General features: G+C 37.0%; 2 protein-coding genes across 5 annotated transcripts in view; one reads left to right on the top strand and one right to left on the bottom strand.

Annotated features, from left to right (window-relative positions):
- Positions 1-14,424, top strand: part of MRPL47 (mitochondrial ribosomal protein L47) — a 24,293-nt gene extending 9,869 nt beyond the window's left edge. For all 3 annotated transcript variants that reach the window (XM_082459052.1, XM_082459051.1, XM_082459050.1), the window contains 3 exons: positions 9,017-9,147; positions 11,437-11,532; positions 13,393-14,424. In XM_082459052.1, the coding sequence (XP_082315178.1) occupies positions 9,017-9,147; positions 11,437-11,532; positions 13,393-13,516 (351 nt within the window). In that variant the 3' untranslated portion in view covers positions 13,517-14,424. The remainder of the gene's footprint in view (positions 1-9,016; positions 9,148-11,436; positions 11,533-13,392) is intronic.
- Positions 13,966-25,153, bottom strand: part of ACTL6A (actin like 6A) — a 26,442-nt gene continuing 15,254 nt past the window's right edge. For both annotated transcript variants that reach the window (XM_082459018.1, XM_082459019.1), the window contains 9 exons: positions 23,067-23,161; positions 22,671-22,777; positions 22,484-22,573; positions 21,253-21,314; positions 20,509-20,623; positions 20,278-20,358; positions 18,221-18,316; positions 15,655-15,741; positions 13,966-14,423 (listed from right to left, as the gene is read on the bottom strand). In XM_082459018.1, the coding sequence (XP_082315144.1) occupies positions 14,343-14,423; positions 15,655-15,741; positions 18,221-18,316; positions 20,278-20,358; positions 20,509-20,623; positions 21,253-21,314; positions 22,484-22,573; positions 22,671-22,777; positions 23,067-23,161 (814 nt within the window). In that variant the 3' untranslated portion in view covers positions 13,966-14,342. The remainder of the gene's footprint in view (positions 14,424-15,654; positions 15,742-18,220; positions 18,317-20,277; positions 20,359-20,508; positions 20,624-21,252; positions 21,315-22,483; positions 22,574-22,670; positions 22,778-23,066; positions 23,162-25,153) is intronic.

Genomic DNA, 25,153 nt, shown 5'->3' with positions numbered 1-25,153 from the left:
TTTCTGATTGCTGAGGCTGGGATGTCCAATACTACGTTGAAAAGAAGTGGTGAGAGTGGGCATCTTTGTTCCTGAATTTAGCAGGAAGGCTTTCAGCTTTTCACCATTGAGTATTATGTTTGCTGTGGGTTTGTCATAAAGGGCTTTTATTATGTTGAGATATGTTCCCTCTCTACCCACTTTGGCGAGAGCTTTTAACATGAATGGATGTTGAATTTTGTCAAATGCTTTTTGTGCATCTATTGAGATGCTTGCTCATGTGCTTTTTGTCTTTCCTTTTGTTAATGTGGTGTATCACATTGATTGATTTGCCTATGTTGAACCATCCTTGTGACCCTGGAATGAATCCAGCATGATCATGGTGTATGATCCTTTTTAAGTATTGCTGGATTTGGTTTGCTGATATTTTATTGAAAATTTTTGTCTATATTCATCAAAGGTATTGACCTGTAATTTTCTTTTTTTTGTAGTGTCTTTGTCTGGTGTTGGTATCAATCAGGCTACTGATGGCTTCATAGAATATCTTTGGGAGCGTTCCCACCTCTTCAGTCTTTTGGAATAGTTTGAGAAGGTTTGGTATAAATATATAAGTTCTTTGTATGTTTGATAGAATTCCCCAGTGAAGCAGTCAGTCCTGGACTCTTGTTTGCAGGGAGTTTTTTAATTACATATTCTATTTCACTTCTAGTGATCGGTCTGTTCAAATAATCTGTTTCTTCTTAACTCACTTTTGGTAGGCTGTATGTTTCTAGAAACTTGTCCATTTCTTCTAGGTTTTTCAATTTGTTGGCATATAACTGTTCATAGTATTCTCTTATGATTTTTTGTATTTCTGTGATATTGGTTGTTATTTCTCCTCTTTCATTTCTTATTTTGTTTATTTGGGTCCTTTTTTCTGGGTAAGCTTGGCTAAAGGTTTGTTAATTTTGTTTATGTTTTCAAAAAACCAGCTCTTAGTTTTATTGATCTTTTCTATTTTTTTTTTAAATCTCTATTTTATTTCCTTCCTTCTGCAGACTTTGGGTTTTGTTTGTTCTTTTTCTAATTCTTTTAGGTGATAGTTTAGGTTGTTTATTTGAGATTTTTCTTGTTTCACGAGGAAGGCCTGTATTGCTACGAACTTCCCTCTTAGAACTGCTTTTGTGGCATCCCAGTGGTTGTTATTATCTTTTGCCTCGAGGTATTTTCTGATTCCTTCTTTGATTTCATTGTTGACCCATTGGTTTTTCTGTAGCATGTTCTTTAGTTTCCATGTGTTTGTTCTTTTCCCATTTTTCTCACTGTGGTGCATTTCTAGTTTCATACCATTGTGGTCAGAAAAGATGCTTGAGGTAATTTCTATCTGCTTAAATTTGTTGAGGCTTGTTTTGTGACCTAGTATGTGGTCTATCCTGGAGAACGTTCCATGCATGCTTGAATGCATGTGTATTCTGTTTTTTTTTTTTAATGTAGTGTCCCATATGTCAATTAAGTCCAACTGGTCTGTTGTGTCATTTAGGACCTCTGTTACCTTATTGATTTTCTATCTGGATGATCTGTCCATTGATGTCAGTGGGGTGTTAAAGTCTCCTGCAATTATTGTATTATTGTCCATTTCTCCCTTTACATCTGTTAGTATTCATTTTATATATTTAGGTGCTCCTATATTGGGTGCATATATGTTGACGAGTGTAATATCCTCTTCTGTATTGATCCTTTTATCATTATATAGTGTCCTTTGCCTTTCTTTATGGCCTTTGTTTTAAAGTCTATTTTGTCTGATAGGAGTATTGCTACCCCACTTTCTTGTCATTTCCATTTGCATGAAATATCTTTTTCGATCCCCTCATTTTCAGTCTGTGTCTTTCACCCTGAAGTGAGTCTCTCAGGCAGCATATTGTAGGTTCTTGGTTTTTTAATCCAGTCTGCCACTCTGTGTCTTTTGATTGGAGCATTTAGTCCATTGATATTTAAAGTAATTATTTATTAGTATGCACTTTTTTCCATTTTAATCTTTGTTTTCCAGGGGTTATTTTATAGTTTTTCTTTGTTAATTTCTTCTTTTTGTTTTTCCTTTTGTGGCTTGATTATTTTCTTTTGTAGTATGCTTGAGTTCCTTTTTTTTGTTTGCCATGCTGCGTGGCTTGCAGGATACTTAGCTCCCCAGCCAAGGATTGAACCTGTGCGCTTGGCAGTGAAAGCACAGAGTCCTAACCACTGGACCGCCAGGGAATTCCCTTGAGTTCCTTTCTTTTTGTTTTTGTGAATCTATTGTAGGTTTTTGATATGTAGTTACCATATCAAAAGTATGGCGTGTTGACCCATAACTATATCTAATTGCTTTAAGCTGATAATCATACAAGTTCAAACACATTCTAAAAGCTCTACATTTTAATTCTTCCCTCCCCAACATGTTGTGATTTTGGTGTCCTGTTTTACATCTTCATGCTTATCCTTTTGCTGTTAATTGTAGTTACCATTGCTTTTACAAAATTTCTTTGATTGTTTTTTAATCTATGTACTGGCTTATTTAAATGATTTTCAGTCCTTTTATATATTTGCCTTTCTTACTGTGATTTTCCCTTTCCCATAGAGTCTTGCTTCTTTTCTATTTAGAGAAGACCCTTCAATATTTCTTTTAGGGTAGGTTTAGTATTGCTGAATTCTTTTAATTTTGCTTGTCTGAGATATTCTTTCTCTTTCTATTTTAAATGATAATCTTGCAGGGTAGAGTATCCTAGGTTGCAGGATTTTCCCCTTTCAGGGCTTGAGTATATTATGCTACTCCCTTCTGGCTTTATGGGAGTTCCCTTGTAACTGACTTTTTGTTTTTCTCTTGCTGCCTTTAGAATCCTCTCTTTATCTTTACCTTTTGCTGTTTTAATTACGATATGTCTTGGTGTGGGTCTGTTTGGGTTCATCTTGTTTGGGACCCTCTATGCTTCCTGTACCTTGATATCTGTTTCCTTCTTTGGGCTTGGGAAGTTTTCAGCCATGATTTCTTCAAATACATTTTTGATCCCCTTCTATCTCTCTCTCTCTCTTCTCCTTTTGGAATCCCTATTATGTGTAGGTTGGAGTGCTTTATAGTATCCCATAGATCTCGTCTGTTGCTTTCATTTTTAAAAAATTTTTATTTATTTACTTATTTTTAAATTAAAAAAAAATTTTTTTGGCTGCATTGGCTCTTTGTTGCTGCATCAGGGCTGTCTCTAGTTGCAGCGAGTGGGGGCTACTCTTCATTGTGGTGCTTTCATTTTTTTCTTTTGTCTTTCTGTCTGCTATTTTGATTGGGTAGTTTCCATTATTCTATCTTCCAGATCACTTATTTGTCCTTCTGTGTCATTTAGTGTGCTATTCATTGCTTCTAGATTGGTTTTCATACCGGCAATTGAATTGTCTAATTTTGATTGGTTCATCTTTATAAAACTTCTGGTTCCTTGTTATAGTGATCTTTATTTTTATTATTTTTATCTGCTTTTATTTATTTCTTTATTTATTTAAAATTATGTGTTTATTTATTTATTTTTGGCTGTGTTGGGTCTTCGTTGCTGCTCACGGGCTTTCTCTAGTTGCAGCGAGCAGGGGCTACTCTTCATTACAGTGCGTGGGCTTCTCATTATGGTGGCTTCTCTTGTTGTGGAGCACGGGCTGTAGGTGTGCAGACTTCAGTAGTTGTGGCACGTGGGCTCAGTAGTTGTGGCTCATGGGCTCTAGAGTGCAGGCTCAGGAGTTGCGGCTAACGGACTTAGTTGCTCTGTGGCATGTGGGATCTTCCTGGACCAGGGATTGAACCTGTGTCCCCTGAATTGGCAGGCAGATTCTTAACCACTGCGCCACCAGGGAAGTCCCTGCTTTTACTATTTCCATTTTGAACTTAGGGTCTGTAGACTGGTGAGGTCTATTTTATTATTTGTTCTTTCAGGGGATTTCTCTTGTTTTTTTAAATTGAGAGTAGTTCCTCTGTTTTTTCATTTTACTAAACCTTCTCTGTCTCTCTGAATTTAGGAAAAACAGTTATCTACTGTGGTCTTAAAGGGGTGTTTTTATGTGGGAGTGTCCCTGTGTAGACTGTGTCCAGTATTTTTGGTGTGAGGGCTGGTTTTGGATGCCAGTCATGTCCTTCCTAAGAGTACTCGTCGTTATTTCCTTGATAGAGCGTGTGACTGGTGTCTAGAGTCTGTGCTGGATGTGAGGCAGGGCTTCCTCTTTGCTCTGTGGCTGTCACTGCCCAGTCGGGTGGGGTCCGCTCCCCAGTTTTTGGAGTAGAAGCCTGAGGGTCAGGTTCAATTAGTCTCTGTTGCCCTGCCCCAAAGGAGGTGATTGCTGAAGCAAGTGAGGCTCCTGTGGTCACGGCAAACCTGTGCACCACCTGTGTGGTTCTGTCCAGAAGCATCCCAAGGTCCTGTCACTTTCTGTGTTGTGTTTGTTCCAGATCTAGTGCAAGACTGTGGCGTGGAATAGGCTGGGGGTTGGGGCATTGTGTCTGCAGGAACTGAGGTGGCTGTGCTCCAGCCTGAGATCTGGGCTGCCTCTGTGACAGACTTCTCCAGGGCCTGTCTTCCCCAGATCTAGTGCTCAGCTGCACAGAGAGGGCAGAGCCTGGGTGCTCTCTCTGGGACACCAAGCCTGGCCCATCTGGGTACTCTTGCCCTGGGCCTGTCTGCCTGAGATTCAGCACTTAGCTGCTTCACATTCTTGTGGCCAGTGCCCAATGCGCCCACTGACAGTGTCTGCCTGACTAGACACTGCCCCCATGTGTGCACTGATAATAGTCTCTGTGGCTCTGCCCAGATCACATCCCAGGCACCCTGGTCTGTCTCTGCCTAAGTAGACTGAATCTTTGCCCTGGTCTCATGCCAGACTATGGTGTGGAGTGAGCGAATTCAGGGCATTAGCCCTTTCGGATTGGGAAGTACAGCAAGGCAGCAGCTGCCGGTGCAAGGCTCTCTCAGACCTAATTGTTAGCAAGCCAGCATGCGTGCAGTCCTCCCAAGTAGAGTCTAGGCTTCTCTAGCTCTTCTGTCTGTCTCAGCGGATTTCCCACCAGGCAAGGGGGCTTGTCTCCTCGTGCAGAACCCCAGGACTGGGATGGGGATGCCCAGATTGTGGGTTGATTCACTCCCTCCCTAGGGTGAGGGTCTGCCCATGTGAACCTTCTCTTCCTTACAGATCCTTCCCAGGGTAACAGGTCCTGACCTGATGCCTTTTTTATCCATTCTACCTGGTTACATGGAGATCTTTTGTGCGGCATTGGTTGTGTAGGAGATCTTCTGCCAGTTTCCAGTTAGTTTTCTGTGAGAATTGTTCCACATGTAGATGTATTTTTGATGTGTTTTTGAGGGGGAGGTGAGCACTACTTCCCCCTACTCTGCCATCTTGATTCCCCTGCTGTAGCTCAATAGTATTAAGTATGTTCACATTACTGTGAAAAGGTAAACTATTATTTAGGTTAGATTTTCTTCATCATTAAAAAGAAATCACTTGGGTTCTTTATTTCCATTCCTAGAGGTAATCAATCCTGTGTGTTTCCTATTTACCCATCAGAATTTCATCAGAATTTTTCTCTGCATGTACCTGATTATTTTTATTTACACAAATGTGGTTATACAGTTTATACTCTTTTGAAACTTGCATCTTCTACTTACTAGTGTATTTTGGAGATTTTTGCGTATCAGTAAGTGCAGAAGATCTGCCATTATTTTTTTCATGGCTGTACATGTTTAAGGTATTTCTTCCATGTAGAGGTTTTATGTTTTATTTAGTTAGATTTATCAGGTTGTTTCTTTTTTTCATAGAGTGCTTTCAGGGTCAGCTCTTTATTGATTTTTTTCTGTGCCATAGTAAGTAGTCAGTGAGATTGGAACCCAGCTTTTTGTAATGGCTTCGGTCTTGCTGCCTTACCTCCGCTGCTTCAGGTTTCTTTCCCCACACTGCTCAGCACCATGAGGACCTGATATCCCTGCAGAGAGTCAAAGAAGGTGTGGGATAAAATCTCAATTATTTACCCTAATTATGGAGAAGGTTATTCTGCCTTTATAAAAATTGAGTTAATCATATTTTGGGGTTTTTAAACTTTATTTTGATAAAACATGAGGCTGACAGAAAAATTACAAGAAAAATACAAAGAGGCATCCTTCACCCAAATTCCCTATGTATTTTACCACGTTTGCTTTATCCTTCTTTGCCTCCTCTCCACATAACTACATTTTTCCTCAGCTGTTTGAGAGTAAGTTATATATGTGATATCCCTTTACCCATAACTACTTTAGTGTATATTGCCAAGAAAAACAAGGATATTTCCTTACATAACCACTGTACAGTTTTCAAAATCAGGAAATTAACATTGATACAATAGTATAATCTACAGATCTTACTGAAATTTCATGTTATTCCAACGTGTCCTTTTATAGCAAAAAAAATCCTGGCCGGTGTGTTTTCAGTGTTGTCTCTTGAGCCTCCTTTAATCTGATTACTCAGTCTTTCTTTGTGTTTTATGACATTGACACTGTTGAAGAGGATTGGCCAATTTGGGTTTGTGATGTTTCTCATGATAATCATGATGATTGGCACTAATATCATAGAAATGATGCTGTATTCTTCACAGTGCATCATATGAAGAGGCATGCAATGTTGATTTGTTCTGTTACTGAACTTGTTAGCGTTAGTATTTGGTTAGCCTGGTGTCAGGTTTCTCCACTGTATAGTAACTAAATTTTTCTTTACATTGAGACCATGTAAATATCTTTTAAACCCTCCAACTTGGACTCATTGGTTTTAGCATCTACTGATGATGATTTTTGCCTCAATCAGTGATTATTACTGTGATGTTTGCTAAATGGTGATTTTCTAATTTTATTGTTCATCCTACATTATTTGTTAGCTTTCTTCTGTAAGGAAGGGCTTTTCCTTTTCTCCATGTCTTCCTTTCCTTTCCTTTCCCTTTTCTTTCTTGAGTCATGCATTCCAATTTTATTCAATGAGTTAAAATCCTTTAGTATCATCATTCTAGATTTGGCCAGTGTGTTTTCCTTCAAGCTGGCCTATATGTCCTCATCATTCTTTGATGAGGAACAGCAAGATATTCTGGATTCATCTTGTACTTTTCCTGCCCCAACCCTGGAATCAGCCATTTTACAGAGGAACCCTGATTCCTTTGAATGGAGAATGGTATATTTAGAAACTAAGATCTGGGTGGTACATGTTTTCATTGCTACAAAACATTTGTAAAGTAGTGTTATTTTATTTTTAGGTATATTTGGCAACTCTTCTTTTAAGGAAAGTTATGCTTTAGAAACTCTTTTAGGTGGATTGGCTGTTTATAAGTAGCACATTGTTTATTTGATGAAAAAGCTTTTGCTATAATGGTGCTGTTCTAATAAGACTTTTAAACTGCAATAATAGATTATCCCCTCTGCCTGCTTTAAAAAATATATTTCAGAGGTGAACTTCAGCCCAGTAAATCATGTACTATACTTTCTGAATTAGTAGAATCTAAAATAGTAAAAGTTTTAAACTGAAAGTGATTATAATTTTTTTAACCTCAAATACAGTTTTCTCAGTGCTTTGTGACATACTACTAACGAAAATGTATCAAGAAAAGTTTTAAAAGAATTATTCTCTATTTAAGATATAAGCTGAGGCTTTGGAACTATGTAAGGACACTTTTGGATCTGGGAAAGTTGTAAACTAGAAAAGAAAGCTCTTTGAAGTTGGCTTTTTTGAATGGAGTGTATCTAATTGATACTTTTGATTTTCTTTCTCATCTGTTGGCATGAACATGAATAATTGGATGTTAACTCTGTGGACTTGGTAGCCATTTATTTTCTGTCTTTGTGAGCTAACATTAGATTTCAGTTAGGAACCTCAGCCCTGACCTTGGGTACACTCTTTAATGTAGTCAGTCAACAGCCAGGTTTACTGAGTTCCTAAGGGTCAGAGAGCTTTGTATTAGGCCCTGATCAGTGTGGTCTCTTCACTCTTCTAAGTTTGTCTGTCTTCAAGATAGGATTTGTCATTCTTACCCACCTTTTATTTCTCAAGGATTTTATAGAAATTCATATAGTTGAGAGGAAGTAGTGTGAGGATTCAGTGTGGCTTTGAGTCAAGTAGGCCATAAAAGTGCTGAGTGTGAGCGGCATATATAGGTTATGAAGTAGTTTAAATATGTGGCTTTCACATCTCTCTTAGGTTCCACAGCTACCTGGGGAATTATCTTTATAATCTAATACCCCTCCCCTTTTTAGGTTTCTTATAAGGAACAAGTATGTATATGAAGTATTTCATATCTGTTATGATGCTTAAGATAATACACATATATCACTACCTAAACATGGCTCTCAGGACTTAGAATTATGAAAAAGTTTAGCTCACCTGTCATTACAATCCCCAATGTATAAATATTTATTTTTGAATAAATATATATTGCTCAGCCAATATATTATTATGTACAATGTCAAACATAATAGAAGTGTTAAAAGAAAGAGGTAAAAAATAGAAGTTCTAATGGTATCTTCTGGTGTCTTGATGGATCTTCGGAGATTAGTATCAGGATAGGTTGGTATTCCATTCCCTATAATAGCAACAGCTGCCAAGTAGGTCAACATATCTGTATCTGAGTGTTAGGGACACACTAATTAATTAAGGCCAAAACATAGGTTTTAATATTTAAAAAGCAGCTGTTAATCACTTCTTAATAGCTCATTGAGTTTTAAAATGATGAGTCAAATTGGGTCTCCAAAAGGAATCTATGCAAGTGTATCCTACTCCAAACAAAAGTAATATATGGAAATTTGAGCTGAATAGATTTTCATTTAAATGAAACTAAACTCTAAAAAAATTACAAAAAGTGATATTACACACACCTATGTATATACATACCCAGCCAGAAAGACTTTTAGGAAATATTTGACAGAATGGTTCTTTGACAAAAAGATTGATCATAGGTTTTCTGTAGCATAGTCATTATGTGTTTTCTTTCTTTGGAATTCTGTCATGTGGTGATTGTTGAAATTATATCTTTCTATTCTCTTCTCAGGTAGTAGATTCCATGGATGCATTAGATAAAGTTGTCCAGGAAAGGGAAGATGCCCTCAGACTTCTTCAGACTGGTCAAGAAAAAGCTAGACCTGGTGCTTGGAGAAGAGACATCTTTGGAAGAATCATCTGGTACATAGTGGCTCTTCTAAGATGAGAGTGAAGTCCCATGCCTCATTCCCCATCCAGTATCTTTTAAGAATATGAGATATATTAGCTGTATCTAATATACAGAGAGGTCCCAAACCCCTTTTGAACTTCAGGATATGAATGAAGGTAGCTGTATCTGGTAGCCAGGCATCCCATTCCCATGATTCAGTTATTTATAGGTTCTTTATAATAGTGGTTCTTAATCTTATGTGAATCAAATGACCTTTTAAGAATTTGATGAAAGTTATAGATCCTTTCCCCAGGAAAAAGTTACATATGCACATGTAATTTTAGAGGGTTATAAATCCCATGAAGCTAATTTTAGGACACACCTATCCTCTTTGCCCATTAAGAACCTGGAACTATTAAAAAAGAAGTTCTCCAGGAATAAGGCCACGTGAACTGGTCTCAGTTTGCTCCCATTGCCATTAAGATAGGCCCTAGTTCAAATTTTGAATAAAATAAACAGTTTATTTTCATTAAATCTTTCCACCTTTGTGGCATCTTATCCCCTATGTCCAGTTCCAAAGTCCTGTCAGACGTTGGGAAAGGATGTGATAGTAAACATTCACACTGAGGTATAAGTAATTGAGAAGACCCAGTGTATTCTCTCTTCCAGGGGTTTATTTGCATTTGGGTTGAACTACCAAAAGGAAGCATCTTTAGTAAAATTTTTGTCATCAGTCAGCAAGATGAGGAAGGCATTTTGGGTGGTTGGAGACCTTCCCTGTACTCTTGAAATTACACTACAAAATAGCGCTTACGCATTTGGTAGATTCTTTTAATGGAGTTTGCGGTAATGGGGCTGCTTGGAGCCAAATTTAGGGGAGTGGCTGTGTTGTCTGTAACTGTGTAATCCAGTGCAGAAGAGAGAGGAATTGCCAAAACATCTGCCTAAGAACTTTGATCTATTTTATTTTCTACTAAACTTTATTGGGATTAATCCAATTGAGGCCAGTTAGGAAAGGGTGAGGATATGGGTGAGAATGTATGTCAATTTTAGAATCCGTAAGAGTGCTATTCTCATTAAGGTTTAAAAATTTTTGCTTTTTAACTTTCCTGGAGTTAAACAAAGTAGCGAACAAAGCAGTTATATCAGGACTTCCCTGGTGGTTCAGTGGTTAAGATGTGGCGCTTCCAATGCAGGGGGCTCCAGTTCAAATCCTGGTCTGGGAACTAAGATCCCACATGTTGCGTGGCCAGAAAAAAAAAAAAAGCAGTTACATCATCTTTCCAATGTAGCTTATTAAATGAAACATTATAATTCCAATGCCTTTTCCCTAATTTTCTGTTGCATGTTAAAATATTTAAATTAGTCTTTTAAATGCAGAGATTCTTCAAAACATTACATCTGAATTTTTTTTTCTGACAAAAAATCATGTGGCAGTAATGTCAGAGAATACTTTTTGGATGTGTCTTTCCCTTGGTTGTTGAAAAATAGTGGTAGACTATCATCCTGACGAACTGAGGGGATTCCTGATGAACTGAGGGAATTCAGTACCTTTATCTATTCCGCTTAAAGCAGTGTGGTTCATTGCTGCAGCGGCACTGCCTGTCAAATTATATACTAAATGCCAAAATTACAAAGAGATTGGAACTTAGGCTTCTGATATTACAGATTAACTCTGGATTTTTAGAGAAGATTGGTTATATGCCCTGAGATTAATCCTTCTGTTACTTTTTTAATTGAAATATTTTCAAATAAATGTTACAGTATGAATTCACAATTTCCTTTTTTCCTACTCAGCATTATGATTTTTTAGGTTTTGTTATGTTGAGGTAGATATAGATAGATATCTATGTCAGTTGGTGCAATTTACTTATATTTTAAAAACAAAACATATACATGTAAATGTCAATGTTTCAAATTATATGTGTGTTTACATGTCTATGTGTACATATATAAAATTAGTACACACATATATATGTAGTAAAAGTACAAAATATATCTGGTAATGATACACTCCTGTTTACGGCTAGAAGCTATTGTGAAAGTAGAGAACTTAAGCTGTGTCTTTAAACTTTTATATATATATTTTTTTTTAAAAGAGTAATCTGAAGCAAACATTGCAAAATATTAACATCTGCAATTTTGCAATGGATTCATAAGTGTCTTATATTTAAAATATAAAAGTTTTAAAATCTTTAAAAAGCCAATTACATCTCATTTTATTGAAAACATATTTAGTTCAAAGAAGGCTGAAACTCTGTAAAAAGTGAAAATGTATTAAATGTTTTCTGTAGGGTGATACCTTTTTGTTTTCTTGGCAGGCACAAGTTCAAGCAGTGGCCTATACCTTGGTACCTAAATAAAAGATACAATAGAAAACGATTCTTTGCAATGCCCTACGTGGAACGTTTTGTCAGGTGAGCACAAGTACCGTTAGTACTAAAATGTATCTTTACATCAGGTGACGTGTGTTAAGCTTTTATATAACTAATACATGTTCATTGTCAAAAAACTAGAAAAATCAGGTAAAAAAAGAAATTAAAGTCTTATGTAATTTCACCATCCAGAAATAGCTACTGTTAACATTTTAATGTATATCCTTTCAAAAGTTTTGTTGTCTTTCTATTCATAAACCTCTGTGTAAGTAGATGGTTAAATCTTTTTGGATTGTTAAAAGGAAGGTCCACATACTTCAACTGCATAGAATGTGAGCTCATGTTATTGCAGGGCTGGTGAAATGAAATAAGCAATTGAAGAAATTTACTGCACTGGCTTTTCCTCCTTGCTGTCTCCAAACCTAATGTGCAATTTGATCCTTTTGTCCCTTAGCCGTACTGGGTGAAGCTGTAAATAACGTGACTTCAATGTATGAGAATTTATGAATGCAGTGTCACTTTTACAGGCCTTAAATATATTGTTTTTGAAACTACCTTTAGCCTTACCTTCAGAGCATGCAGGATAATCTTCTGAATATTCTTAAGACTAGCAAACCTTTATTCTTTCACATGGGTTTATTTTTTTAAATGGCCAAAATTTAGTTGGAGCAAAGACTGATGAATAGAATGCGTAATCTGATTTCAACTTTGTTTAGTCTTACTTTATACTTAATTTATAAAGTAGCTTATATATTTTGTATATTTTTCTATCCAAATATAACCCTTATCTCAAATTTCTGTGACCTCCCCCATAGCACTGGCATATTGTAGTTATTCAGTACCTTTTTTTTTTTAATATAAAGGCCTTTATTTCACCTTCACTCTGGAATGAGTTTTGCTGAATATAGAATTATTATTTTTTAAAAAATGAATTTATTTTATTTATTTATTTTTGGCTGCGTTGGGTCTTCGTTGCAGCGCGTGGGCTTTCTCTAGTTGCGGCGAGCAGGGGCTACTCTTCTTCTTTGCGGTGCACGGGCTTCCTATTGCGGTGGCTTCTCTTGTTGCGGAGCATGGGCTCTATGTGCACAGGCTTCAGTAGTTGTGGCTCGCGGGCTCTAGAGCACAGGCTCAGTAGTTGTGGCACATGGGCTTCCTTGCTCCGTGGCATGTGGGATCTTCCTGGACCAGGGTTCAAACCCGTGTCCCCTGCATTGGCAGGCTGATTCTTAACCACTGTGCCGCCAGGGAAGTCCCAGTACCTGTCTCTTAATTGTATTGTTATATTTCAATTTAAGTACAGTAGAGGCTAGGCATCCATGAATTTATCATTTGCAATTTTGATAATTCCGAAGTGACCTTAGAGGTCAACATAATTTAGCTGAGGCACAAAGGCCTAATGCCCTGGGATGCTGATAGGTAGAGGCAAACTCAGAGTGGCTAGTCCAGCTAGCACTAAGCGTCATCTCTCAGCATGGCTTTATTCTCTCAGTTGTAGGGGAAATGATGTTAGACTGAGTGCTATTTGAAATTAGGGAATTCCTAAACATCTCAGGACGTATCTCAGGATGTAAAATATCTAATGTATTCAATAAAATTACATTATTTCTAAAAATAAAGGAGAAAGCCCAGCCTGTTAGAGGCTCACAGGTCTGTTCTTTCTTTCCAGTCAGGAAATAGGAAGGAGAATTGGTGTAGCATTACAGATGCTTTTGATTTCATGTTTCTTTGACTTGTGTAGGTTTACAATGATTATTCAAGTTTAATAATACACATTACACACCTAATACAGAGACGGGCATGACTGAGGTCTTTAAGTGACTGATCTGGACATATATTGACAGTACTGAGTAACAGGGAAATAGTTTTGTATAAATTGCTGTTATGCTTTTATTTACCTAGATTGAGAACTGAGAAACAAGCCCGTATCAAAGCAAGGAAGAGAAGTTTAGCAAGCAAGAAAGAAAAGTTTCTTCAGGAAAAGTTTCCACATCTTTCTGAAGCCCAGAAGTCAAGTCTTGTCTAAGATATCTGAACTCTTAATTTACCATTTTGTTTTTCTTGGATTACAATCTGCATACAAAAGTAAATACATATTAAGTGGTTTATAAATAACTTGTGTTTTAGTCAAATGACTGTCGACTGTTTTAAGTGTTATTATGGCATGCTAAATCTGGAAGTGGTCAAAATCAGGTATAAAGTTCAGATTAAAAATTCCCATTTTGTAAACTCTGACATCTAAGCAGACTTTTAATCGCCTGTATCTTAGAGTGGGAAAGTGATATCAACTGCTATAGCAAAGGCAATAAGGTAATTCTGGAATTCAGGTAACCTTTTTACTACTATTGTTACTAGATATGAAGGGGCTGTGGATTCTACTGTTAATAAACAGTGAGTAATTCCATTCAAAATAATGATAAATACATTTAGTACTTAAAGTAGCAAGTTACAACACAGCAGTCCAAAAAAAAAGTATTTCTGGAATGGCTAGTAATTTTTATTTAATTTTAAAAGCCTAAGGTAAAAAACATAGGCAGTAAGTTTTACTAGTCAATAAAAAGCAATTCTACCATAAACAGAGTTGGAGAGCATTTTACTGAAAGCAAAATATTTAGAGAAAATAGACATTTATACAAAATTATAAAATGCTTGTAATAAGAATAAGTGCATTTCAAGGAAAGCACAAACTTATTTTAATTTACAGAGCCAGTTAAAGCCTTAAAAAATTGAAGTGGAAATTGAAATATGCAAAAATGTATAAACATTCTACAAAAGATGGTTGTTCTTTTCCTGAGTATACTAAAGCTATGAAACGTAAGGTGACATAGAAGGTAGACGTTTGGGAACTCTTCTCAAGGGCATTTCCTTTCTACACACTGCTTCCCTCCTTCTTCATATTCCTGTTTGGAAATCCACATCTGCTGAAAGGTGCCCTGTGAAATGGAAAGAAAAAATTACATATGTACCTTTCTATTAGAAAATTTTTTCTTTTAATGTCTTCATTATCACAACTCCTAATTTTTGAAGAACTCTTAAACCCCTCCCCAAATAGTACTCAAATTACACCCTTCTTTTTTCTGCCCTTCTCCAGAACACACAAAGACACTATTTAGTCTTGCGCAAGTTTATATAGAATATTAAATCTTTCTATACTGTCATGAGGATTTAGAAAATGCTGGGAAAGGAAGATGAAGAGTTTAGTACGATGGACTGATTAAGGCAACAACAGAAATTTGTTGGAAGGCTTGATCCTAGTACAGCATTGATGAAATGTTCTAGCATTTGATTAATGGTTAACATTTAGAACTCAAACTAGGATAAAGTTTTACAAGTACACAAATGACAGTACACATGCACTATGCAAAATAAACAGAAGGTCAAAGGAGGAAAATGACTAACGGAGGAAGGAACCTGGACTACATTACTACTAAGACATGTAAGCGGGAGAAATCCGTTCCCTATGATTATTCAAGTGGATTCATATATTGTATCCAGTTTTGAACTCAGATCTATTAAAAGACTTAGAAACAGAACATAGACCAGAAATATATAAATGGAGAGTTACAAACATTTAATAGTTAATAGCTTTTTAAAATGTTTAGCATAAGTACTTAGTGACATTTACTTTGGCTGCTCTGAGGTGAAGGGGAAATCCTCCAAATGTAGGGTGCAGATAAGTACGAGGACTTCCTCCTGATTCACGGTAGGCACCAGTCCAAGCAGCATGCAAACCCCAACACCATGACTTCACCATTTGCCCCAAGAACCAATTCCTGACTTCCTCTACCTCACCAACAGGCCAGTGAGCAACCAGAACCCAAGAAGGAATGATTTAATTTTAAATGTGCTGCAGATAAGTCCTGACCAGTGCCAATGGGAGTACTGTTAAAAGAGGCGAGGATAAGTTAACAGATGCCCGCCTCTGTGTGAGAGGGGAAACTGTAATTAGGCTGACAATACCCGCTAATAAGGCATTGAGGCATTTTGTCATTTTGGAACATGTAAAACTGGTATCAGGTCCTCTACTAATTTGATAGCTAAAAAATGCAAAGATAAATGATCCATGGGGATTTTTATTCTTTCTACTAAATTTGGTATTTTCAGTGATACATTTAAGTTAAATAAGAAGCTTCAACGATTTTGCAAAGTAGTTTATCTACTAACCAAAGAAGCTAGAATGGAGCCACCGATCCATGAACTAAACCTCCGTTCCACTGTTGTATTATTTGCAATCAGTTTCAACCGCATACTCTAAAATAGAAAGGGAAGAATAAGTATTAGTAGGATCAACTAGAACAAGTGGCTCAACTTAGGAAATTCAAGTTATGACTTTTTAGTGGCTCTGGTTCAAGCACTAGTTACACATCATTATTTTGTAGTAGCCAGATTAACAGTAGGCATAGGTTGGACTACTGTATAGGATCTTAAAGTACTTTGATTATGTCTTGTAATGTGTAGTTTAATAAGAAAATAAATTATATAAACCTTACAAAACTGCATACTAGAGAGCACGGCATTCAAAATTTAATCCTAAAACAGCAAAATAAGTACTCAACACTTACTATAAATCAGGTACTGTGCTAAGTGCTTCAGATATTATTTCATTTTGTCCAACACCAAGTGTAATTATTATCCCAACCTGCTGCCCTTTCTGTAGTGCTCCTCAACTTGCTAACTTACTTTTTTAGGCCTTCATATTCCCTCCTCTCTTAGTTCATCCCTCCTCTCTTAGTTCACCCCTCCCTATTCCTCCCTGCCCCCATCCAAATCAAAACACAGACGTAAGATCTCAGGAAAGTTTATTCACACTGCTTTCTTTCAAGTTAGTGTTTCTGTTCTGCTGGAACACTCTCTCAGTAAACATGGTGTTATGGCTCAGCACTATCCCTATCTCACTTCCTGTATGGAGGGATTTTCCCCCTACCTAGGGATTTGCTTCTGGGGATAGTTCTCAAATTGTTGATACTTAGCAATTATTCTATATATGAACATACAGTTTGAGTCTTTTTCACAGTGAAATAACTGTGTATGTAGCAGGGGTGGAGTATGTGGAATGGGAGGGAGGGGTGCTGAGAGCAGGAGGGATGAATACAGGGTTTTGTAGGTGAGGAACTGGTTGATATCTATTACAATGGATTTCATTACATTTTAACTGCCTCCTAAAAGACAAGGATAGTATCTAACTGGTCTTGACCAGACCTTGGACAGCCCAAGTCTATATTCATTATTCTGGGACTTTCATGAAATCTAATGATTAGTGCTATAATTAAGGTAAATGCCAGATCAGTCTATATCTCCAAGAATGTAAGGAGGTATCAATCTTGTGCCTATATCAATACTTACATAACAAATATAAAAATGTGGCATATGTAAAACAGTCCTTTATATGAGAAACCAAAGGCTATCAAGTACACAAACTCTATAGATTCTGTTAGGGCCTATGTAATCTCTAATAAAGTTTTTTAAAATGTAATATTTATTGCAGAATACCTTACAAAAAACTACTTGATGGAAGTTTAAAAATCTAAAGACTATGACTACTACTCTGTTACTGATGTACCACGTAAACTACCTTCTCCCTAAACCAGGTTCTTCTATCCTTTTGAAAGTTATCACGGTGCACCAAGGGATGTTTTTAAAACATAAAAGCTCTTCAGTCCTCTGCCAAATTTTATCTTGTAAGTCTGCTATTAGTAAGTGACATGACCTGGTACCTATCTCTGTGGGTTGAACTGTATCCTCCAAAGAGGTATGTTGATAATCCCTGGTCCCTGTGAATGTGACCTAATTTAGAAATAGAGTCTCTGCAGATGTACGGTGGACCCTTAATCCATTACAACTAGAGTTCATTTAAGAGGACAGACCCACAAGGGAAGAATGCCATACGATGACGGAGATAGACACTGAAGTGCTATAACTGCAACCCAAGAAACACCAACTGGCAAATCATGAGATGCTAGAAAGAGGGAAGGAAAAATTCTGTACATTTCAGAGAGCATGGCCCTAATGACATGTTGATTTCAGACTTCTAGCTTCCAGAACTGAGAGGTAATAAATTTCTGTTGTTTTAAGCCATCCAGTTTGTGGTACTTTGTTACAGCAGCCCTAGGACATAATACACCATCGTGCTCATCTTCCCAGCCATATAGCTCTCCCCACTTCTACACAGACTATAAGCCAACTGCTTCAAAATACTAGAATATGCCATCTTCCCTTCATATTCTGCACATGGTATTCCCTCTACCTAGATGTCCTTTCATAAACTGCCAACCAGCTGAACTCCTATTCATTCAAACAGCTTCATGAGGCTTTCCTCTGACACTCCTAGGGAGTTAAGTGCTTGCCCCTCAGTGTTCTTAAGAGTGCCTGGTTGATGACATACTGAACCACTTAGCACGTTACAGTTTTTATTTTCTGCATGTCTGCTCCTCGTAACTGACTAAGCCCTTGGTGGGAAGGGACTATATTTTCTATCCTTAGTGCCTAGCAGACTATAGGTACTTAAGTATGGAATCAATGAATAAAGTGAGATTCAAACAGTACAAGAGTAACTAATAGATGTCATCTAGAAAAATTTGATTAATAAGGAGTATTAACTTTAAGTAATACCATACCAGGCAGACACAAAATACCATCAATCTACTGAAAAACAAACTATCTATATAAAGTTCCACCAGCAGTGAGGATACGTATGACAGAAAAATACCACTAAAGAACAAACAAAACTTACTGGGGGTGTTTTCTGAGAGAGTTCTCGATTCAACCTGTCGGTAAAGCTCTGAATTAGCGTGTTTCCTCCTGCCACTATAACGCTGCCATAGAGACCCTGGGATGAAAACAAAAATAAATTAGTTCCACATGTTTCCAACAGTTTTAAACACAACTACAAATAAAACCATGTCTTCCAGTACAATTTTCCCTTTTTTAATTTTTTACTTCTACATAGACCTAGTAGTTTAATCAAGTGGTTCTCAATCCTGGCTGCACATTCAACTCATTAGGGAGCTTTAAAACACCAATGCCTGGGGGCAATTAAATAAAAATCTCTGGGGATGGGGTCCAGGAAAAGTTTTTGTTGGTTTATTTAAAACTCTCCAGATGAGGGCTTCCTTGGTGGCGCAGGGTTAAGAATCCGCCTGCCAATGCAGGGGACACGGGTTCGAGCCCTGGTCTGGGAAGAGTCCACATGCTGCAGAGCAACTAAGCCCGTGTGCCACGACTGCTGCAGCCCATACGCCTAGAGCCTGCGCACCGCAACAAAGAGTAGCCCCCTGCTGTCTGCAACTAGAGAAAGCCCGCGCTCAGCAACAAAGACCCAACGCAGCCAAAAATAAATAAATAAATAAATATATAAAAAAAGAAAACTCTCCAGATGATTCTACTGTGCATTAAAATTTAAGAATCACTATCTTAAAGCAATTATTCTACAATCCAATCATAATTTTCTGGCAGATAGCTGCCAGTATTTCATTAGAGGTTTATTTCATAATTACATCATCTCAGAATGCACATCTAGAAGTTACAATGTTTAAAATTAGACAAGGTTTAATGATTACGGTGGATAATGCATACTCTGACAATAGTCCTGGCCAAAATGACTGCTACCTTGCTCTTTTGCAGAGATGAACTTTTTCAAAATCCACGTGCTGAGGCCTCCCCCGCCAAAAATAAATTCACAGTAATAAGGAGTATATTTACCTCTAATCTGCATGTATGCATCACAAAGTTAAATGTCAGCCTGCTTTTTTAGTGGCTAAATTCATATTTAAAAAATTTATTCCAAATGTCTAAATCATCTAACTTTTGAAAGAGAAAATGGAATACAGAAGCATCTCCTCTGCAATCAACAATAGTTTAAAGGAGAAAACTCAATAAAAAACAAAGTTAGCAATGTCTTACAGTAAATGTACTTCAAATCAACTGCCTTCCCCTTGAGTTTATACTAAAAAATTGCATACTTACAACCCCATTATCCTAGAAGCAGCACATCCCTGGCAGGTAATTAGTTGAAATAAAGAACATTTTTCATAACTACCCGGAAGTCTTTTTTGAACAACATGATTTTTTATAGACCCTTAGCTATTAGCACTATGCTCTAAGCAAATGAATTAACTCAAAGAAAATCAAGGCAATACGTTGGCTACAAATTAAATCTAGCGTTTAAATAAGATATAATCTATCTAATAATTAGTATGGTATGGAATATGGAGTTAGTCCTTAAAACTTGGCAAGAAATAAACTGATGAAACAAACAGCTTGGCAAAGCACAAAAAATATGAAGTTTATATCTAAACTCCATGTAAAAGTTACATAATTTAAACCTTAAACCACACCTTCCTGAAAAATAAAAAGTAAAACTGTACTACGTACATTAAAAATCACCAATAATCTATATCTTGGTATGTCACGTTTTAGGAAATCTCTAGAACAGCAGTGTCCAAAAGAACTTTCTGTGATGATGGAAGTGTTCTACATCTGCACTGTCATAAAGCAGCGACTAGCTACATTTATAATGTGGCTAGTGCAACCGAAGAATTGAAATTTAAATTTATGTTTATTTTAACTGAATTGCCACATGTGGCCAAAAGCTACCACACTGGACACAGCTCTAGAGTTTTGCATTTTTCCTTTTCTAGTAGAACTTCATTTTTTTACATATTTTTATAAAATGGACTTCAAAGTCAACGGCCAAAGTTGCCAACTTAAATAATGATGGCCATTATAAATAATGGGGCACTAGATTGCCCTAAAAGATACCTTTATGCCATAAACGAGACTGGCACTTACTGGTCTGATATCAATGTCGCACATTCCAACACTTGTAGTGACAACATGACTGACGCCCAGCATTGTATTTCCTGATAACCCCTATAAGAAAACAGAAACGAGTAGTCACACAGAAGACCTTCAAACAATAAAGCACATCCAAAAAAGTTTAGTCAGTCTTATTTAGGTTTTGTAATTACAAGAGATCTTTAAAGGAAAAACCAGGCTAATTATAAAAATAAGCTTTTATACCTTTACATTGGAAGGGTCAAATAATCCTTCAGGAATCTTTAACCGTTCTGCTCCAAAATCACAGTTGTAGCCGTTGGGGAATTCATAATGAACAGTTGGCATCTGTGCGGCTACTCTGAAAACATATCAAACAATATTAAACAAAAGACAAAAACAATCCTCTTCAGAATTATAAACTACTAAGGAATCATCAACTTATAAGAAAGCAGAGTGGTAATATCTTATTTTCTTTTAAAATGTTATTCAGTATTTCTTAACTTTTTACCTTTAGACCAGTTAAGCATATTCTACATTTTTTTAAACTAAACAAATCAATTTCTTTCCTCATTTATGAAGTACACAGTTTAAAAAAAATTTTTTTTAAATTTTTATTTATATCTGGCTGCATTAGGTCTTCGTTGCGGTGCGCGGGCTTCTCATTGCAGTGGCTTCTCTTGTTGCAGAGCATGGGCTCTAGGGCGCACAGGCTTAGTTGCTACACGGCATGTGGGATCTTTCTGGACCAGAGCTCAAACCTGTGTCCCCTGCATTGGCAGGCGGATTCTTAACCACTGCGCCACCAGGGAAGTCCCTACAGTTTTTTTTAAATTGAAGTACAGTTGATTTACAATGTTGTGTTAGTTTCTGGTGTACAGCAAAGTGATTCAGTTATACATTAAGTATACAGTTTTTTTAAAAGATTAGTATGAAGGTTTTAATAAGCTATTAAGTTTTAAGTCTTGCAGAAAAAATAAGAAAACATACTGTTCATCGTAAGTTGAATCTGATACTTGAAGTACTGAGGCTTGAAAATCCTGGATAACACACTATGGATTTTAAAAAAAGGGTAAGAAACAAGATTATTGAGATTTGTCTTTCAGTCCATACTTTTGTAATATTATTTTAAAAACACTTTTCTTAATAAAACTGTACCACATTCCTGGATGGCTAACTCATTTCAAGGGTATAAATTTACCCAGTAAGGACTCTGAGCATCAAGAAACCCAATTCTAAACACTCGCATTATAAGCTAAATTATATAACATTTAAATTACAACTGTTATGGAAAAATGGTGAGATAAAAACAAGTGGGAACCCTTGTACCCCAGTCCTGCATAACAAAATTGGTTTTAGAACACTGTTTTCCCATTTTTAAAATTTTTTTCTTTAAAATTTTTATTGGAGTATAGTTGATTTACTGTTTTTCCCTTTAAAATAAGCTTAGAAGCAAGATTTCATTAGCTGAATATATATAAAATGCATATATATTGTATCTTATGGAATTTTTAATGACTGACATAGTATAAAACAGTTAAAAAATTTGCAGTGAAATACATAGGACCTCTGAGCTGCTAAGGAAAAATCCTGTCTAAGGTCTAGGTGCAATTATTAATCATCTTCACAATTTTTCCTTGTACCAAACACCCACAAAATATCTTTATCCTTAGGTGTAAGAAACTGTCAAATAGGATATATCCCTGCCATAGTAAATGATGACTTTCATATCCTTTTACTGTTAAAAATGAATGTATATTGTGGTGTGAGAGGTTGTTTTACTAACCTCTCCCCTGTCAGTAAGTCATGTTCGGAGATGGATTTTCAGTAAAGAAAACCTTTTGTTGGCTCCTTGCTGTGAACAGTAACACATTTTTTTACATAGCTGACTCATATTAGGAAAGAGAACGTAACTGAGCCATACCAGCAGGTCTCTATACACTAAAACCATTTTCCTAGTCAAAAAATGTACAGAATAGCATAATGCTTGTTTTTATCCCAAAGCTCCTTTCAGGTCTCACCACAGTAATCCAAGTGAATATACAGTACTTTGTTGAGATATCTGACAAGCATGAAAAGCACCCCCCTACTCCGCCAAAAGCTATTAATTTTGTTTGTAAAATATCATTAAAAATATAAGTTTGAAAATATAAAGCACTCATACTCTAGTCAAAGACTTACAGCCTATAATGCTTTCGTAAAGAGAATAAGGGTTACTTACGTTACACATGTAATTGTGCCAAGACCTTGTAACCTGTGGCAACTTCTCTTTTCTTTTCCAGTTTGCTGGAGATCCTTCACGAACAGCTTCCTGAGTGCCAAGAGCAAGCGCTAGGTTAACAGAGTTCACAACATGGGGGTGGGGAGTTGGAGATAAATCCCAGAAATAAAATTCATTCATCACTTACTTTTGATGCAATCATATATGGAGGAATCAGTTCTATATTCATTTCTTGGAAGAGTTCTCTGCACTGCATAGTAATAAAGTCTCCAGCAAGAGGGGATTTTACAATGCCTATGAAACAGATTAAACAAGGCTAAGAAAGCATTCCATCCAAACTCCCTGGGACAAATTTCCTCTGTGTATTTATACAGGATTAATTGTTTTCAAGCAGAATTAACGGAACTATCCCTCCAAGCATGAATGAAGCCATGCATCAGTTTTAAATATACACTATATACTAAAGATTAAAAAAAAAAAAACACTTAAAGACATGATTTGGGAACGCTATACTTTGATAGTCCAAATCATTGCTTTATTTCATGATCTGTGTCCTCGGTGCGCCCTGGTTAAATACAGTTACCTTGCTGAAGGACATAGCCATCGTGAACTGGAATTGCAGTGGTATGAGTGGCTCCACTGTCCAAGATAAGCCCAGTAGAACGACCATTAGCAAATCTAGTTTAAAGCATTAAGGAAAAGAAAGTATCAAGGTTCCTAAAATAATGTTTATTGTAAAGGGAAGGTTTTATTAAGGCATTTTTAAAACATGTGCATTGTGGCTTAAAATGTGTTAAAGTAAATACGGGGATGAAAGTTGGCATCAAATAATAACTCTGGTTTCAAAACAAATGACAACAGGCAGGACTTCCAGAATGGTGGTGTGAGGAAGTCAGAGAAACCTTTATCCCAGAGAGACATCTGTTAAACTGGTCCAAATTAGCACAATTATTCAAAGTCCCTGGCACAGATCAAAGGGCTTACAACAAACGGAGAAGCATTTAACAAAATCTATAGAAACTTGGTAAGAACAGTGGGAGGCTGTGACATTGGAGCTAAGAACTAAAACCATTCTCACAAAGGATTAAAGAACCTTTCAGCAGTTTGGCAGCTGAGTGGCGGTTATCATCATCTCCCCCAACTCAATAGGAAGAGCTATTCCAGGCAGATTCAACAGCCAGTGAATATCAGCAGACTCCACTTATCCCATTTTCCACAGCTCTGTGCTGCAGAAGGCCTACATCACGTGAACATCATTAACTGACATTTAGAAGTAGAGCCATTCACTGGATCATCAAATATTTACTGAACATCTATTATGTGCCTAGTGATAGGTCTGGTGTGCAATAAAGGAGGGCAGCAGGGAGGTCATTCTCTCACTAGCATTCGTTAAGCAGAGACGACACAAAGAGGTGAACCAAAACTGTCTCTGCCCTGAAGGATATCCTGATAAGTGCAGCAGAGATCAATAAAGCTATAAAAAGAACAGTTTAAGGTGCCATGGGGGAGTATATAGGAGTACAACCAATCCCTGGGAAATTCAAGTGTAAGCTGGGGAGGGGGACATGGGGAAGAGGAGAAACATGCGGGAAGGCCAGGAGGCAAGAGAGCATGGTTAAGAGGTCAGGGAAGTGCAGCGTAGTTCACTGGGGCCTGAGAGGAGAAGAAAGGCAAGGCTGTGGAAGATGATTCTGGCTTAAATTAGCAGACTGGCAATTAACAAAGATGATCAGAGCTGCAGTGTGAAGAATGGGCAAGATAAGAGGAAGGGGTGCACCTAATGCAATGGCAGTGGATAGAGAAATAAATGGATCTGAGGGTTTGGATTGGGGCCGGGGGAGGCTGGAGAATAGACAGGTCTTGATAACTACTAAATTTGAAGTGTTAATGAGAAAGATTTCTGGTCTAGACAACGGGGAGTAAGATAATACACAAAGGAGAAAGAATAAATTTGATGGGAGAGAAGATCAATTTTGGATATATTGAGTTTAAAGTGCTTAAACAGATAACTAATAGAAAAAGTTCTAGTAGACAGCTGGACGTGGGCCTGGAGCTCACAAGAAAGATCTGGGATACAGATATGGATTTGGAATTTGTCAGTGTATAACTGGTATCTGAAGCCAAGGAAATAGATAGTTAAACCAGAAAGAACATGTCAAGAGAGATGAAGGGCTAAGGGCAGAGAACTAAGGCACGGGCAGGAACGATCAGAGGAAAGAGGTCTGAGAATAAATGGCCAGAAAGATAGGTTAGTAATTTATCTTTGCTATTACTGGTACTCCATTGATCTCTGGTCATCTATATACATAAACACTAATTTTGTCTCTGTTAGTACAAAGTGATACAGTAACACCAGACTGAAAGTATGTAAGCCCTCCTAAAGATGGCAATTATAAAACCTGGACAAATTATTTTAAGTGACCATTTTAAGATACTGGAAAGTATTCAAAAGTAGTCAAAACTCAGCCAAAACTTATTCTCATGAAACTGCAACTAGAAGGGGTAAAAACTGCAAGTTTGCAGCTTCCTTGCCTAAAAGTGCTTCCCAGCTCCAAGGCTATGGTTCAGGAAAGCAGTGATGAAAAATCGCAACTTTACCACCTTGAGTGAACACAGAAAGGAGTTCAGGGCTGGAAGAAAAGCTGGACATTTAAGGTAGAAACTCTGGAA

This window comes from Balaenoptera physalus, assembly GCF_965194825.1.
Source record: "Balaenoptera physalus genome assembly, chromosome: 4".
NCBI classification, from domain to species: Eukaryota; Metazoa; Chordata; class Mammalia; order Artiodactyla; family Balaenopteridae; genus Balaenoptera; species Balaenoptera physalus.
The sequence above is the reverse complement of the archived record's forward strand: the minus strand, read 5'-3'. Positions and strand labels throughout refer to the sequence as shown.